This window comes from Grampus griseus (genome assembly GCF_964374135.1).
Source record: "Grampus griseus genome assembly, chromosome: 7".
Lineage (NCBI taxonomy): Eukaryota > Metazoa > Chordata > Mammalia > Artiodactyla > Delphinidae > Grampus > Grampus griseus.
Window position 1 is genome coordinate 52,144,168 of NC_139001.1, and position 17,983 is coordinate 52,162,150.

The 17,983-nt window shown below is 38.6% G+C and overlaps 1 protein-coding gene across 3 annotated transcripts in view; it reads right to left on the reverse strand.

Annotated features, from left to right (window-relative positions):
* Nucleotides 1–16,203, reverse strand: part of UBE2E3 (ubiquitin conjugating enzyme E2 E3) — an 88,832-nt gene extending 72,629 nt beyond the window's left edge. The window contains exons 1-3 of one of the 3 annotated variants that reach the window (XM_082658144.1): nt 16,031–16,203; nt 13,622–13,840; nt 11,803–11,853 (exon numbers count right to left, since the gene is read on the reverse strand). In XM_082658144.1, coding sequence (XP_082514270.1) covers nt 11,803–11,853; nt 13,622–13,815 — 245 coding nt within the window. In that variant the 5' untranslated portion in view covers nt 13,816–13,840; nt 16,031–16,203. Of the gene's footprint in view, nt 1–11,802; nt 11,854–13,621; nt 13,841–14,471; nt 14,673–14,880; nt 15,225–16,030 lie in introns of those variants that run through there. The other 2 variants (XM_082658142.1, XM_082658143.1) reach the window with 2 other exon arrangements.
* Between the last annotated feature and the right edge of the window lie 1,780 nt (nt 16,204–17,983).

The following is a 17,983-nucleotide window of genomic DNA, read 5'->3' on the forward strand; positions in this document are numbered from 1 at the left end:
GACATAGAGTTCTAATAAAGGAATTTTGGTGATTCTAATGCTAAGACATTGATTATCCCTTGACAAATGAAGACGTGGCCAGGAAAATATGTTATGTTTAAAGCAATAGTTTCAGTAAGTATTCAGTTTTAAAAATAACACCCAGGGCATTGGTTAAGTTGAATAACATGCATTTGCATTTTTTTTTACCACCAAATATGTCCATGCAACTTTTACACATCCAAAGTTTCCTAAGGCAAAGCAATTTAAGTTGAAGTTTATTTAAAATTAAGAAGGTCTGTAAGGACTACAGCAGCAATATACTGAAGTACTGCAATGGAATGAAACACAACAAATACAAGTTCACAATGAGTCTGAAAAGGATAACAGGAAACCAACTCATTATTCTGAAAAGGAAGAAAAAAATAAATCTGATAAACAAGGGGAAGAATTAACCACTTATTCTGCCTTCACTATGTAACTCACCGGATTGGTAACCAAATGGAAGATGTGGGTAAATTTCTCTTAAGAGATGTATTCCAATGGCTACCAGCATCACAAAAAGACAATCAGATCTTAAGTGTTTCCTGATAGAAAAGCTCACTACAACCTATAAAGCAGTTTTGTCAAAAGAAAAAACGGAGGGGGGCTATCAATCCTGAATATGAACAAGCCTCTTGACCTAACTCCCAAATTTACAGGAAACACTGAACACAAAGAAAGATATTATACTATGACTAAGAATGCAATAAGCAAATCCAGACTTAGAAACTCAGCCCTATTTCATTAAATAAATTGCAAAAACGAAAAAGAGAAAGACAAAAACAAAAAAAGAGAGAACTTATAGATTGGAAGATACATAAAAAACATCGACCAATCACAGTGTCTCTACTTTATTTGGATACTGATTCAAATTAGTTGCGAGGAAGGAAGGCAGACATCCCTGAGACATTTGTAAATTTGAACAATGACTGATTCAAGAATTTTGATATTTTTAGATGTGTTAATGACATTGTGGTTAAATTAAAAGAAGTCCTTACCTTTTGAAAATGCACACTGAAATAGCTGTTCTTTAAAAATGCAGATGAAATGATGTCTGAGATTTGCTTCAGTGTAATATGGGAGGGTGAAATGGTTTGGTGTTATAAATGAAACAAAATTGGTCAAACGTTGGTAACTATTGAAACTGGGTGAAGGCTACAAGGGTATTTATCACACTAGTCTGTTTACTTCTGTATATGTTTCAAGTTCTCCATAATAAGTTAATTTAAAAAAATTAAGAAACCTCAGCAGGAGGGAAAAGCAATCATTTGCAACATATTTATTTTCGGGCTTATAAAAGAACAAAATGAATACTTGGCATAGTCCTCTAATGGATATGGGGATATTAAGCATCTGGGAGGATATAACAGAAATGTCTTTAAAAATTTTAAACAGACACTAATGTAAATAAAATAAAGAAAATCTAAAGGTGCACTAGTTAAAACCATCACTGAATTCCACACGGGTCACAAGCATTTAAGTTTGTGTTTAAACCCTTCAAATGCCAGATTTCCCCTCTTTGTGATAGCAGGTAAATTTACTACAAGTATTTACAAATCCAACAAATATTACCAATACCCTTAGAAACAAGTGTGAAACAAAAATAAAACCATAAAGCCAAGGCTTTATGATGCCCTCTATATTTTGTTGTTGCTACTGTTTAAATTGAGAAGACTACAGAAAGCAGTAGGAAGCCATAAAAAATGTGCAGCCACAATCTTCTGAGATTGATTCTCTTGGGGACCCTAAATAAATGGATTCTTGACTTACTAAAATTTAATGTAAAAAAATGATCCATTTGTAAAGGACCTATAAGATGGTAAATGGCAAAACAAACTACAAATAACCACCCTCAGAAAGGGAACGAATGGTGTTTATAAAAAGCGAGTCCCATGGATATAAAGGGAGAATCATCATGATGATTTATAAGTAAAGGAAAATAAAATAAAAAGGTAACAAAATTCATGTTTCCCTAGGCCTTTCACTCAGACCAAAACATGTGGAGCTATACTCCCAAAAGCAATTTCAGACTAGAGATGTCTTTATTTTTCCCCAGACAAGCTAGAAGTTAAACAGAATGACAAAGTATATTTACTCTGGGACAGTGAAGCGGCAAAGAAACTTCAGAATGGCAAAACTGGTCCAAATCCCTCCAAAACAGACAGACTAAACCTTGGACAATGAATGAACAAGGCAATATTGCAACTCCTTTCAAAGTTTTATCTGTTGCAAATAACCATAAAATTAAAACAATTATTATTTACAACAAGGACCAAACAGGAGGCTGGGATTTTAAAAATTTAATAACTCTAGAAATTTGACCCTCCTGCTATTACTTAAGGTTAATCACATCTAACTGACCATCACATCGAAAACAGGTGCTAAAAACAAGCTTACACTATTTCCTTTTATACCCTTATAAAACTGATGAAATGTCAACAGAAAGAAAAACCTGAAAGCTTTAAATTTTAATTTTAATACAGCATTTAGACAAGATGCAAGACACAGATTTGATTCATAAAATTCATTTAGTTTTATCAATCTAAAATGAACTATATCAACCTAGAAGGTCACACTGAAAACATTAGGTCTGTTTTGCTAAGTGGAACAGTTCCTCTTCCAGAGAGACTCCTAAGAAAAAAGCAAATCTCCATACTATTATCTGGAAATATTTTTGTATAAATTCACAAGTTTAGGAAAAATAGTGTTTAAATAAACTATGAAACGATATAAAACAAGACAAAATTAAGAGGGATCTAATATAAAGCCAAATTTCTATAAAAAGTCAGATCTAGTACCAGTATTAAAAAATAACAAGTGCACATGTTGCTGAGAAATCAGCATTAAAATACTCCTAAAATCCTATGTGATTAGGACTTTTCTCCATAAAGCTAGAAATTCTCATCCATAGATTTTTTTTCCAACTTCAAAGCAATTCATAAACATAGACCGCTTCACAATACCCCAGACAAAAAAGTAGAGGCAGATTTAAAGTCTCATTGCTTTGCCCAAAGAAAAGCCTTACACAAGGAACTACAAGCCAGAGAACAAAGATTTGCCTTTTCCATTACGATCGTATTCAATCCCTGACCTTCTTCCTTACAAGGCAAGAGAATAACCAAGAAAGCTGGCAACTTGGGGAATTCTCCTTGAAAAGAAAATGCTTCTGAATGATTTAAAAAGAAGAAGAAGAAAAAAAAAAAACTCAAGGTGAGCCTAGCACCCTCAAGCCAAAGAAGGCAACTCTTCTTTCTCCAACTCACCATCTGGACCTCACTTGCCAGATTCTAAAACCATACAGTATTTTGGATCCTTCAAGAGACTATAAGCAAACAAATGGGATGTACTTATACTACACATGCACCTACAAACCCTTAAACAACTCTGAATGCTTTTATCCAATTTCTCAAGCAGCAGTGTACAAAAGCAAAAGTGCTTACCTTCACGTAAAAAGTAAGCCTAAAGGGCTTCCCTGGTGGCGCAGTGGTTAAGAATCTGCCTGCCAATGCAGGGGACACGGGTTCAAGCCCTGGTCCGGGAAGATCCCACATGCTGCGGATCCCACATCCCACTTGTTGTGGAGCAACTAAACCCGTGCGCCAGAACTATAGAGCCTGCGCTCTAGAGCCCATGAGCCACAACTACTGAGCCCATGTGCTGCATCTACTGAAGCCTGCACACCCGTGTTCTGCAACAAGAGAAGCCGCCGCAATGAGAAGCCCGTGCACCACAACGAAGAGCAGCCCCTGCTCCCCTCAACTGCGAGTAGCAATGAAGACCCAACACAGTCAAAAATAATAAATAAATAAATGTATTTAAAAAAAAAAAGTAAGCCTAAATTTTTGCCCTGGAGCTGTTATGTATATGCACTACATGTGTGACAACTCTCAGATTAGCTTTTGAAATCTTAACAAGAATGATACTTCAAAGGATTGTTTTGGGAATTAAATAAAATAGCATATTAATAGGCACTATACTATGGAATCCAGTAGTGTCAGGCTGGGTGCTCACTTATTCATGAAGTATATATCCTTTGTATATAGAGAGAGAAATCGATTTCTCACTGAATATCCATATGCTCCCTGACATTTTCCAGCCACCTTGCAGTTGGTCGAGGCCATGTGATTAATTCATGCCTTACTTCCAGACCAAAGCACGTAACAGTCAGCCAGCACATGACCCTCTAGCTATCTTGCCTGGACACATGTTCCAAATGGCAGGGCTACAAGATGTAAGCTGCACAGATCTGAGCCAACACGTGGAAGAGCTAACCAGGAGAGTCCCTGGACCCGAAGAGGACTTCATATAAGTGAGACAAACGTTTATATGTTCATGTTATAAGCTTTCTAGGTTTGTTTGTTAACGCAACACAGCTTAGCAAAATTCAACGTCTCCTTTTACAGCCTAACTGCACTCAAATGCTAGACAAAATGCATACATAAAAATGGCAAGTCCTGAGCTTAGGTATTAAAGGATATCTTCCTTTCTGTGTAATTTTGTATACCCAGAATGAACAGAATGGTTAAAAGAGAATTCTGATAGCAAAGTAGAAAAGTAATCCAATGTACACAGAATAACTTAAAAAGAAACTGATACTTATAGTTTCATCTTAAGGAGAAAAAATTCTAAAATCAAGAGTCTAAACTTTTTTCTAGTTAAGCACACAATTTATACAAAAAAAACAAAAAGCAACAGTACAAAAATAACAACTGAGAAACTAAAAACAGCTATCAGGAAACAGGTAAAAGAAAGAAAAGCTGAACAAGACTTTAAACGCCCTTTCACCATGAGTAAAATAGCTGAAGTCACTTGTGATTGTAACAGAAGTATTATAGAGCCACAATTGCTTACCCGCAATTCTGGAATATCCCAAAAGCTCTAAAAACCAAAGATTAAAAAAAAGTAAGTTTGGAGAAAAATAATTTGGCAGCAACACCAAACATGAACTAACCAAAAACTATCTGTAGTGTCTATTTATCCCCTTAATATGAACATTCATACAATTTGACTGTAGAAATATGAATGTGTTTGATTATGGAGTGCTTCTCCAGATCCCACTGGCGGTGTTACATAAAACACAACAAATGTATCACATTCCCTTTCTACAATCTTAAAATTTCCAAATTCTCAAACATTACTGGCCTCAAGAGTTTGAAATAAAGGACTGTGGACTTGTAACAATAATAGAAGTAAATAATCTCTGTATTGTCTTAATGATCAAAATCAAAATCAAATGAAGAGCATGGCTTTCTAACCTGTTTGTAGTTCAATCAACGTACTGAATCCAATTGAATTTTGATGACTTTCCAATGGTATTTCTACTTGACGATACTTCAATATTCCCAGTAGCACACAGATACAACCAGCCTAAAGCTAAATCATGAGAGGGTATAATTAACTAGAAGGAGACTAGTTAATTAAAAATACTGCTGTAAGCATTTCTGGCCTCAATAGACCATAATTTAGCAGGTACTCAAGGTAGCCATTCCTGTAGGTTCACATAAAAAAAACAGACATGTATCAGATAACATAAGATAAACTACAGCACAAGAGTAGTGGGAGACGGGGACACCAACTCTGAGGAAGGTACAGGAGAATGTATTCAGTAGGCATCACTAGTAAGATAGGAAAACAGTAAAAAAAAAAAAAAAAAAAAAAAACTATGTAAAAATTAAAGAGGCAAGGCACTGGAATAAACATCTACAGCAGGATTTCTCAACCTCAGCACTACTGACATTTTATAGCCCAGATAAATCTTTGTTGGAGGGAGCTGACCTAGGCATTACAAGGTATTTAGCAGCATCCTTAACCTCTACTCGCTAAATTATCAGTAGCAGCCCCTCTTCCCCCAGTTGTGAAAAGTCTCTAGGCATTGCCAATTGCCCCCTAGGCCAGGGTGGGGTGAGGGAATAAGAAGGCAAAAACTGCCCCCAGTTGAGAACTGAGGCAAGAGAAATATTAAAAGTTTAAAGATGTTTATTCTTCTAGATTCTAAAATGCCAAATATACTTCCTGTTAAAAGCAGTATGGGAAGGGAAAAAAACCATTTTCTATTTCTCTAGATCTACAGTGGTTTTATTCTGTTTTTAATCTTAATTTTGTAGGAAAGACCAGAATGGCAGATCAAGTTCTCTGTTATCAATCGGAGCGCCCGGCACTCTAAGGAACAATGACTTGTTGACTTTCTTATAACTAAACATATCCATCTGCTGTTACAGCAACTTATTCAAGGAGAGAAGAATAAGGTACCAGTTGGTTATGTATAGAAAGGAACAAAACAATTTGAGTCTTGCATGCAGCAGCAAAGCAACCATGCAACTTTTTAAATGCACAGTTTTCACACACTTTCTAATTACATTATCTGCACTGAAATTAACAGATCCCTAATAAAAATGTGACCTTTAGATGGGGAAGAATATTATTTTCAATCACATCATTCTTTTGGAAAAAATTTTTAGTCACAACAGATCTGAGTCCTTCTGCTACACTGGCATATATGAGGGAAATAATTAGCTTTACTGTGAATCAATTTCCTTTTATAATAAAAATGGTAACAAAATACCTCTGAATAATCATATTAAAAATTACAATTATGAAAAAGTAAAGAATATATGGGATATATAATAGATTTTCTCCAATCCAAACTCATTGTTTTGCCTGGAATTTCTATTCCTGTCAATCTGACAGACTTCAACTTATTTATTAACTTAATAAATCTTCACATGAAAAGCACTGTGTGAAGACAGAAAAATGTTCAAGACAATCCTTTCAAAGGACTACTAACTCTTGCAGAAGGTAGACAAACAAGTAAATAATTATAGTATATAGTATTAACATACCGGATTCATGTATTGATATTACAGCTGTGCTGAACCAACTATTAGCTTATTGAAAAATAAAACATTTAAAATTATCAGGAATGTCCAAGTACCAAGAAAAATCCTCATGATTTTTGAGGTCTATGCTGATGTCAAAATGTAATTAATTAATAATAAAATAAGAACTACCCTTGGTAGATGACCACAGTAGAGTGAGATGGAAAACACCTTCAGTCAGAGTAGTTCTATACTTATCTGTTTCACAAATTGAGCGTCCAACTGAGATTTAATTTTTATAAAAAGGCAATTGCAGGATTTTTTTTCAACAGTTGAAAACAAAAGGACTAGATGATTAATGGCACAATTTTGTTTTATAAAATAGGGTACCTTCACATAGCACACACTGGCTAATATAAACTGGCTAATATTGTTGGCTAATAACAATCAAATGTATAAGTAAAAAAAAAAAAAAAGCAATCTATCCATATGTGTGGGAGGGTTTAAAACCAAGTATTGTATAAGCAACCAACAAAGCTATGTAGATATCACATTATTTTGATCATGACCTGCCTTCATACACCAATTAGAGAAAGCTTCCAAAATCTCTCCCTAGATCAGAGAGAAGGAAAGAATGCTATGTTTAGGTAACGAGTAAACTGTATCAATTCAGAATCTAAATTTTACAAAAACATTGATATAATCTCATTCTCAATACAGTAAAACTACAAATTCCTACAATGGAACATTTAAAAGGGAAAACATACCTATCACCATTATTTTAAAATTTTTTATTATAATTTATTGGACAGTCAGAGCATTCTCTACTGAATTAAGTATCATTAACCTTATGCATATTCCTTTAAAGAGGATATACTATTTGTTCAGCTTTACCCAATGTTCTTAGGTTTATTTTCTTTTTTACTCAAGTTCCAAGGAACTGCTTTTACTAACATCAAAAAAACAGCTGCCTGACATAGTCTCAATAAATAGGTGCGGAGCTGATTAAGATGAAATTATTCCTACAGTCGGATGCTGATGCACTGGAGAAAACGCCAGCAAGAGTGAAGGCATACTGCTATAAACTAGCTCTTTAACCATGCTACGGCCGTTTTATTGACCAAGTTTACATTGTTAAAAAAATTTTAAACATATTAATTCATCTAATCCTCACAACAAACTTATAAAGAAGGATATCATTTTAATCTTCATTATACAGATAAGAGACTGAAAGACAGAAATATTCCATACCTTATCTAAGTTAACATAGCTATTAAGTGCCAGAGCAGGGATCTGAACCCAGACAGTCCAGTCCAGTGAAGTTCTATCTTCCCTAGAAATGGTGCAAAGTGGTGGTAATCCTCAAAGGGAGATGGAGCTCATCCAGTTAGACAATTAGGCTTACAAATAAATCAGGGCTTGCCAACTTCTGGTTTAGAACTTAACTGCTTCTCTTAATTTTTTTTTTTAGAAAGAAGGAAATGAGCAAAACTTGCAAGCATTAGTACCTACTTTCAGGTTTCGCATATTAATACTATAACTTGATACCGTCACACCTCCCTCCCAATAAGGTCTTTCCCACACTCAAAAACTATTTACAAATGTCCCTGAATACCTACTTTAACACAGATTCAATCTGAACATATTAAAGAATATTTTTGGAGAGTATTTTTCTACTTTCTCAGATACAGAAAGAATTAGAGGCTAAGTTCAAAATCCAGCACCTTTCTAAACTTCCGCCACCTGTCAAGTCCTGAGAGGACAAGGACACTCTTTGGATGGAACATAAATGTCTTAATAGCACATACAATTTCCCTTCATTCTCACTGGTGTATCAGCTGTTTATACCCTAATCTGGAATACAGTAAAGAGTATGAATTGAAGGCACTAAATGTCATATCCCTATGTTTAGAATGCTTTGGCCTAAAGCACTCCAATACCTAAATATTGAAATGCCATCAAATCATTGGAAATAACATTTTATCAAACTTTTATACTATTGGGAGAAGAAATATCAATACTATCAAAATGTATTCAAACATGTTTAAAGCCACACACTTAATTCAGTAATTAAGGCTATCCTATGATCACCCTGGGTGTATACATATTTGACACAGCTATATAATAACTAAAGAATATTTTATTAATTAAACATAGGAAGGAATTTAAGAAAAATCTTAATCAAGTCTGAGTAAGTTTGCTTTTGTTGAGTTTTCTTGTATTCCATTCTACTTTTTCCTGAATGTACACAGACATACTTTACATTTCTTCCCTGAGGAAGAATTAAATGTGTCACGTACTTTGATAAGCTTATAAAAATCATATTCAAAACCATAATGGAATTCTGATTAACTACACATTAAAGTCAAAAGAATTAGGTTTCATAGATTTCAGGCAATATTAATTCACATACTCTAGAATTTATTAATATAGAGTCCCATTTTTAATTAAGACAAAAATTAACAAATTTAAACTGTACAATCATCATAAAGCTAAAATTCTCACCAATGCACCTGTGAATTACAAGAACACGACAAGTATGACACAAGGTAAAAATACAATACAAATTTTAAATTAGCTGTCAAATTCCTAAAATGCCTCCACTAAACACTCACTATTCCAAATTCCTGCTCAAGAACAAGGACTAGATGTTCTTCCACCCAAAAGAATCTGAAGACTTATAGAAAAACACACGAAACTATGTGGGTATTTTACTTGTCCAGCATATGAAGGAAGGCTGTCCCCAAACTAATAAAAAAAACTTCTCCAGTCTCCTACTAAGACTCATATTTTCTGTTTTTTTTCTTTAATCACTCACACAGTCTCAAAGAAACTCATACATAACAAGAAGCAGAGAACTGAAAGATGTCATTTGCAAGAGTTGACAGTGATCACAAGTTGTGACAAGGGAAAGCACAGATGCTGTTTCCAAGTTACTGCACATGGGCAAGCCCAAAGGTTCACTATTTCACTAGCCTAATCACTAAATGTAAAGCATTATTTCATGGACTGAAAGGAAATCTGGTAGATAAAGAGAAAAATAATAACAAGTTAAACTTTCTATCTCCAAGAAAGACTCTACTTCCTCTAAAATAATCGTCAGTGACCTTGTGGAAACATTCCTGGGCTAAACATGTAGAGCACATTTCTTCAGCAACTGCAACACTAAGCTACTCCTCTGAGGGCATCTCACACATCTCTACTGGGTTCGCTAGATTTACACAAGAACACTAGTTTGTGCCATTTGCAGAAAATCAACAAAAACCTTTAAAGAATGTTTGACCTTACATGCAATTTTAAAACATTTAAGACCTTTGAACTGATAGATCTTTACGTCTTTTACAATGAGAAATACCAGAATACACTCTGCCAAGTTAAGTGATTCTTCCAGAGAGCAAATTTAACTTGACCTCCCTAAATGGCTACAGATTTGACATACCATTTAGAAGCCTGAAAGGAAATACTTTGATTTATTTATTCTCTAAAGCAGTGCTGTTCAACAGAAATATAATGCGAGCCACAAATGTAATTTTAAATTGTCTAACTGTATTAAAATGGCAAATAAAGAAATTAATTTTAAAACATTTTATGTAACCCAACATATCAAAAATATTAATATTTCAACATGCAATAAATATTTTTCAGAAAATCAGTAAGATATTTTACAAAAGTTCTTTTCTTCATACTAAGTTTTCAAAATCTGATGTGTATTCTACACTTACAGAACATCTCATTTTTGGACTACAACTGAAATGGTCAATAACCACAAGTGGTTAGTGGCTACATTACTGGACAGTGCAGCTCGTAAGCGCTACTTTGAGATCTGACATACCACTATGTTTAAAATTAGTCTACATTCATGTTTCCTTTTTGAACTGCAATGTCTGATTACAAGTATGAGCAAATAAGGATCAGATCACCTTATTGGAGGACCCACTTAACACACATGATAAGAAGCAGTTGGATTATATCCTATTATATCTCAAGTAGACTTCAGAAATAGGTCTGATCATCACAAGTGAACACAACTTGTAGCAAAAATATAGGTAAAACAAGAAAACATTTTCATATCAAACCACAACACTTCCTTATTTCTAGCAGCCACTCTTGTTCTTGAGTAGGTATCTCCATGCAAATCATCTAAAGACTGGTTTTCTAAGTTTGATGAATTTTGGAAGCCATAAAGTCACTGTTGAAAAACTGAGCACTAAGTAAGAGGAATTTAAAAAAAATTTTCAGGAAAAAAATTACCAACCAGTTACTATTAATACACCTATACCAACCAACAATCTTAAATTATTCTACATGAGTTTCACTGAAATGACTTCTTCCCACAAATTCCAACTCATTCACTGCTTTTTATACACGAATTTCAAGTACTAAAATTACTAAGAATTTTCCCAAGTAATTAGGCCATTTAATTAAAATGTAAATAATTCCAGCAATGCATTCTCTAGAAAACAGCAACTAAAACCATTAGCTTAGCACGTAAAAAATTTGTCCTTAAGGCAAATTACTGAATAAATCAAACAGAAACAACTATACTCTTGTTTACTGCATTTACATTTTGTAACACCACATTCAGCAATTTCTAAATTTGGAAGGTCAGTTCAGATTGCACACAAGCAGTAACTTTAAAGCTTAGCAAAATTTTAGAAGTTTCTGCAATATACTTCTGAATAAACACAGTATAGAACTATTACAGCAGAACAAAAATCAGCACTATTCATACTAATCCCAGCAAGAAGCACAAAATCATATTCTTAAGTCCAAATTGTATGATACACGCTAAAAAGGTTTTTTTCCACCCAAATTTAATTCACCCAAGACAATTTTTGTTTAATCCACTTGCAAAGCTGAAAAGAAACAAATGTAGCCTCTTCTGCAGCACACATATTCAAGGACAATACATGAATCTCTTGATATTTTTCCACAATTTGAAATTAAAACAAAATTTGTTTCTTACCTGCAGTTAGGAGGAGGATCAAGGGTTATTTCAGCTAGCTCCTTCTGAATTCTGTTAGTGAAATGAGAACAGACAAAAAGGATTTGAGAGAGTCTACAGAATAACCGGGGAATTACACTGCCCTCTACCACCATGCAGTTAAATGCAAGGCTGGCTTCGCCTTCAGTAATGCTAACATGGCTGCTTCCTCTTTGTTCTCAGAGGCATAACCCAAATCCCTTAACAGAAACTTTGCAGCTTTTTTTCTCACTTGCTACTATAAATAAGTAAGACATTTACACCTGATTTGAGAACTAGCCCTCCACTAGTACTCAGTAAAGGATATAAAATGTATTTTAAAACACTTTTTACCAAAGAAATTCTCTTTTCAAGCTTATATGCAAATGAGACAAGAAGGGAGGAGGGAAAGCACTAGAATATTTGACAATGACTTCAAGTCACTTTTACCAAGGTAAGAGTTAACAAGCTACTGCAAGTGCACATTAATAATTCTGACAATATTTTATCTGTAAAAAAAAAAAAAAAACTTTGAAATTTACAAATATTTTTACCAGTGAAAAACTTCCAAAGGATCCTGGCAATCTTATTTAACTGAATCTGTTTTCCCTGACCTTAAGTACAGCACTTAAATTAAATAAATTTGGGAGAAGAGATAATGACATCCCTGAGGTAAGAGGAAAAAACGCAGTCCTTATTTTATTCAAATTTAAAATGCTTTCAAAACTTAAGATGTGTCTAATATGTTCATCAACAAGATTACAACAAATTGAGAATTTTAAATTATCTCAAAGACTGCTGTTATTTCATAAATATTCTCGCTATTAATACTTTGATGTAATAGAGGCGAAAATCCACAGAATATCACTACAGAATGCCAACATTTTATCAGCTTTTATATTATTTTTCTTTTGGTTGTGATCAACAAAAATCAATAAAATGTCGATATTGGTTAATGCTATAGAAGCATTTGATGTATAATTACTAGAAATCATGGGTATTCCACTACTACCACCACTGATGGAGTCCCATTGACAGTCTTTTTTTCACCATTACAGATAACATAAATCAACAAGAAACAAATGATCTTTCACTTATATCCAACAAAATATGTTTCTCCTGCTGTTGAGTATTAACGTGACAAGCATATCCACAAGTTTTAGAGTGAAGAGGAAAAATGACAAAGTTGTCACTCACCAAGTGCCACCTAAAACGTAAATGGCTACTTTTCAGTTTTATTTGCCCTCACAAGGACACAGAGCTATATAACCATAGCTTAATTACAAAAAGTAATACCTGGGATGCATGACTTAAAGTAATGTTTGTAAAACTGAAAGGAGATTTGGAGCACAATTTTAAAATCTGCTTTCAAATACAGCCAAGGCCTTGAATTTACAAATTTTCTAGCAAACATGACCATTTCTGATCATTAAGTTTCATGAAGAGACACTGCTGATCTAAGTGTCAATTTCAAGGAAGCCGAATATGACTCATAAAAAGGAAACATCCTCAATGTACCAGCTAATTTGGGTTCACCAAATTTTCCTTGCCAACTCCTTAAACAATCTGTCAGATGTTAGTCCAATCTCTGCTCAAGGACACTCTCACTGAAGTCACCAAAGTACAGAACGAGTTTGCTTAAAAGTCTAATTCTAGGGAGGTGGATTATATGCCACCTAAAGAATGACAACTCATTCAAGTCCAAATAAAACTGAGCGCAAAGGAAATGTTTTCGAACTATTGCTGATATAAAACCAACAAAAGCGTCCGGCCATTTGGAAGACAACCTGACAACGTGCTTAATCCTTTTTTTACACATTACCTTTTAGCACTAGTGGATAACTTAGCAGTGGTTTTGCTAGAGAGTTTGGTGTTTTTCTTCTGCTGGGTGGCAGAAGGTTTTCTTTCTTCTTGTTCTTCAGGCTCTGGAGCGGCTGGGTCTCGCTGGTCCGCATCTGAACTACCACTGCTGGTGCTGGGGCTCTCATCATCGGACCTTTGCCGATCACTGGACATCTTGGTGAAGTTATTTCTTGGAAAACTTTTAAAGAGAAAAGGGGGAAAGAAAGGAAATGTAAGTCTAAGAAATAAGCCAACAGCATTTTCCTCTCTTAATCTTCACCTAAAATCATATTTTAATGAAAACGCTTCAAAAGTGTTCACACATCTCATCGTACAGGAAGGTTACAGGGGAGGTGATGTGTCTCACAACGGCAGCGTTCAGGGCTTTACCGAACTCAAGTTAGAAAACCCACTCACATTTTTTTCCATCCCTTGGACAATCTATCAATTGTCTACTTTCTCAGAAGGCAAGAAACAGATTTGCCAGGGAACTTAGGCAACGAGCATTAATAACATATGACACACTGTAAATAACAGATCTCGCTGAAAAATGTTAAAAAGTCACTAATAACGTCTAAATATTTACACACTGACATTGGTCAAAGCTACCAAATTCCCTTTCCGAGAGGAAAACATACCCTATTAATAGCCCATATGCTTATTTAAGGTGGCGATTCCTCCTCTGAGCCCGTAAGCCTTTAAATACAACACTTAACGAATTTTAAAAAATCAACTAACAAGCTGCTCTGGCCGTTTTCACGGCCAGCAGAGAAGATTCATCCGGCCAAGACCGAGCTGCCACCCTGGGAAAAGCAGAATTCAAACTGCACCTTCTGCAAAGCTCCCCGTGCCATCAAGGTTCCTCGCTCAATTTTTACATCACGGACCGACATTTTGTCCAAAATAACGAAAAAAAAAATTTCAGAGGGAAAACAAACAAACAAACAAAGCCCCAAGAAGTGCAACAAATTTCCGTGCCCGCCGAGGCGAGCCGCGGCCGGCGACGGCGGCCACGCAGCTCCGCGGCCCTTTGTGGGGAGGGCCGCGCGGGGGCCGCGGGCAGCGCTCACCGCGCCGGGCGCCAAGTGATGCGAGCAGCCCGGCCGGCCCCGCCGCGGCTCGCGGACACCGGCGGCGCGGGCTCCCGGCGCGAACAAAGCTGCCCGCCCCCGCCCCCTCCCCCACCGCCGCCGCCGCCCCGGCCGCCCCCCACGCGGCCCCCCGGCCCCGCCGCCTTACCTCGGCCGCCCGCCCGGCCCGCTCGCGCGCCGCTACGATGTGGGGGAGGGAGAGAGAAAAAAACCCTTCCTTAAGGAAATGGAGGCAGCTGGGGGGGGGAAAGGGGGGGGAGGGAAAAAAAGAAGCCGAGGAGGCTCTGGCCGGGGAGTGTGGAACATTGAAAGTCGGAGGGGGTTGTGCAGTGCCGGGCTCCGGCCGGAGGGTGGCGCCGCCCAGCGCCTTCGGAAAAAAGGGGGGGGGGTGGGAGCTCGGCTGGGCGAGGGCGCGAGCTCCCGGCGAGGCGTAGGGGACGCGGGAGACCCCCGCGCACTGTGGCCTCCCGCTGCCGCCGCCCGGCTCGGCTCCTCCCGGCCGCGCAGTCAGCAAGTTCCGAGGCGAGCGCGGGGGGAGGGGAGGGCGCGGCGGCGGCGCGCGTGCTCGCTCGCTGCTTGCCTGGCGGAGGGGCGCGCGCCGCCGGCGCCTAGCGGGCGCGAGCTGTTCCCGCGCGCTCCCGCGCGCTCTCTCCGCGCCTCCTTCACCCGGGGGGCGCACGCGTCCGCCCGCGCGCGGCCAGGACAAAGAGCGCGGCGGGGACCCGGCGGGCTGGCCCCTGACGCCCTTGGCCGCGGAGCCGGTACCGGAGAAGGCAGGGGCGCGGGCGCCGTCTCGCGGGGCCGCTGTGCCGCGGGGTGGCTTCCGGCCTGAGCCCGCCTCCGGAGCGAGGCTGCCCATTGGACTACCCGCCCCCGCAGGCTGGGGCCAGGGTCATCCCCGGGGCTGGCCGCATCTCCTCTCCCTACACACGGGCCAGCGTGGTCCACGGGGCCCCCACGCCTGGGCAGGGGCCCGGGTCGCGTGGACGGGAGTCCCCCGCTGCCCTGGAAGACTGGAGACTAATGGGTGTCGTTGACGAAGCCAGGCACGCAGGCGGAGGAAAGCTGCCTCTTGCCCCCCGTGTGAGCTAAAGGGGCAAGAGGGGGTCTTGGGCATGGAAGGAGGAAAAAAGGATTTCGAGACTAGGTGATTAGCCTCTGCTTCTCCTTGGCCCTCAGCCTTCCAAAGAGGAAGGTCCTTCGGATGCTTTGAAAACTTAAAAATTCAGAACAATTATTGAGATGTCCCACTCAAGATTTTTTTAAGTGAAGAGGGACCTTGTAAGGAGGGTTCATACCTGATGCTTTGCTGGATGCCCTTCTGATGTGCCTGCTAGACGCCAGTTCTGGAAAGAGAAGCCCTAAGTGATACTGGGTCAGAATGTCTACACAGAAAAGCTTCAGATGGGGTTAAGGGAAGGTTAGTTTTGTTCTGTCATTCTCTCTTGCAATCTCCAGGTGGACTCTGCAGTTTTTGCCCCAGGCACAAAGTGGCCAGAAGTACAAAAACTTCCTGTTTGCAGCCCAGACCTTCTGCTACTGAGAACTTGCTCCAGTGATGGAGCCCCTAAGGAATTTGGGAATTCCTCTCCCACAAGTGTCAGGGGCAGGTGTGCTGGGAGAATGTGGAGTTCACAGAGGGAGTGACAATAGTAGAGTCATAACATCTGAACTAGAATGAAAGAAAAAAGGAGAAAAAAAGGCTGAGTGAGCCAATATATTTACTTATTTTTCCTCCAAATAGAAAAGTTTTGGTAAATTGTTGCTTACAGTTCTGACGAGTAAGTTACATTTCTGTGATTTTCCAAAGACAACAGTCATTCAGCGAACCTTTCAGAGGACTATGCCCTAGGTGCTGGACACACAAAATTCACTCATTCAATTACTGTGTGACTCAAGCCAGGTCTCTACTCTGTGCTAGAAGCAACCAGTCCAGAAGGGGAACAGGTCATTAAAGTGTACCAGGTCGATTAGGAGGAAGGACACTCTAGTCAGAAAGAATAGGAAGTCTCAGACAGAGCATGGTGTGTGTGTTGACAAGAAGTTTCACTGGGCTGGATCAAAGTGTACCTGTGGAAAGAGCTTGTTAGTGAAAATACAGGCAGAAGTTTCCCCCAACTTTTACACTGTGCTGCTACAGCAAAAGCCAACCAATTTGGAGTTTGGATTTTGCTCTATTTGGAATGGGAAGTTGTGAAAGGAAAGCTATATATTAAAAAGTGGGATATTTTAGGAAATTTAATATTACATAAGTAGACTGAAGGCCCAATGGCAATTTGCTGATAGGATTAGGGTGGGGCTAGGAGATTGGTAGATAAAGATATTTAGTTGTGTTTGGTAGCATTTTCCATGAAAAAAGAAACAACAGTGGACTGAAAAGCAAGGGAACTGGATTCTAATCTTATTCTATCAAATTCATGTGACCTCAGGCAAGTTACTTTTTTTAAAAAAATAAATTGTATTTATTTATGTACATATGTATGTATGTATGTATTGGCTGCTTCGGGTCTTCCTTGCTGCGCGCTGGCTTTCTCTAGTTGCAGCGAGCAGGGGCTACTGGGGCTACTCTTCGTTGTGGTGCGCAGGCTTCTCATTGCAGTGGCTTCTTTTGTTGTGGAGCACGCGCTCTAGGTGCGCAGGCTTCAGTAGTTGTGGCGTGTGGGCTCAGTAGTTGTGGCTCATGGGATCTAAAGCACAGGCTCAGTAGTTGTGGCACACGGGCTTCGTTGCTCCGCGGCATGTGGGATCTTCCCAGACCAGGGCTCGAACCCGTGTCTCCTGCATTGGCAGGCGGATTCTTAACCACTGCGCCATCAGGGAAGCCCAGGCAAGTTACTCTTTCCAGTTAAATCTTTCTCGTATGTAGCAGAAGTGTAAATCCTTGCTCAAAAATTTCATGATTCTTCAATGAGTTTGAAGTCATGGAGTTCCACTCAATATTCACGCAACAGATTACTTAGGAACTACCAAATGCTAAGAAATTGGAGTGAAATATGGGTGCTGCTCTTATTGAGCTCAGTGGGTAGTGGAACAACCAGAAATGTAGACTACACGATGAGAAGTGCTGCATTCAAGGAGTGGACAGAATGAGTGGAGTGTTATTAATTATGAATTAAAAATTAGTAGTGGAATTATTAATTCAGCTTGGGGTTATGCACCATGGAGTGTGAGTCAAAAGAAGTTGCAATGAACTGGGCCTGGAGGGATCAATAAGTGATAATATAGATAATGCTCTGGGCAAAGTACCTGGG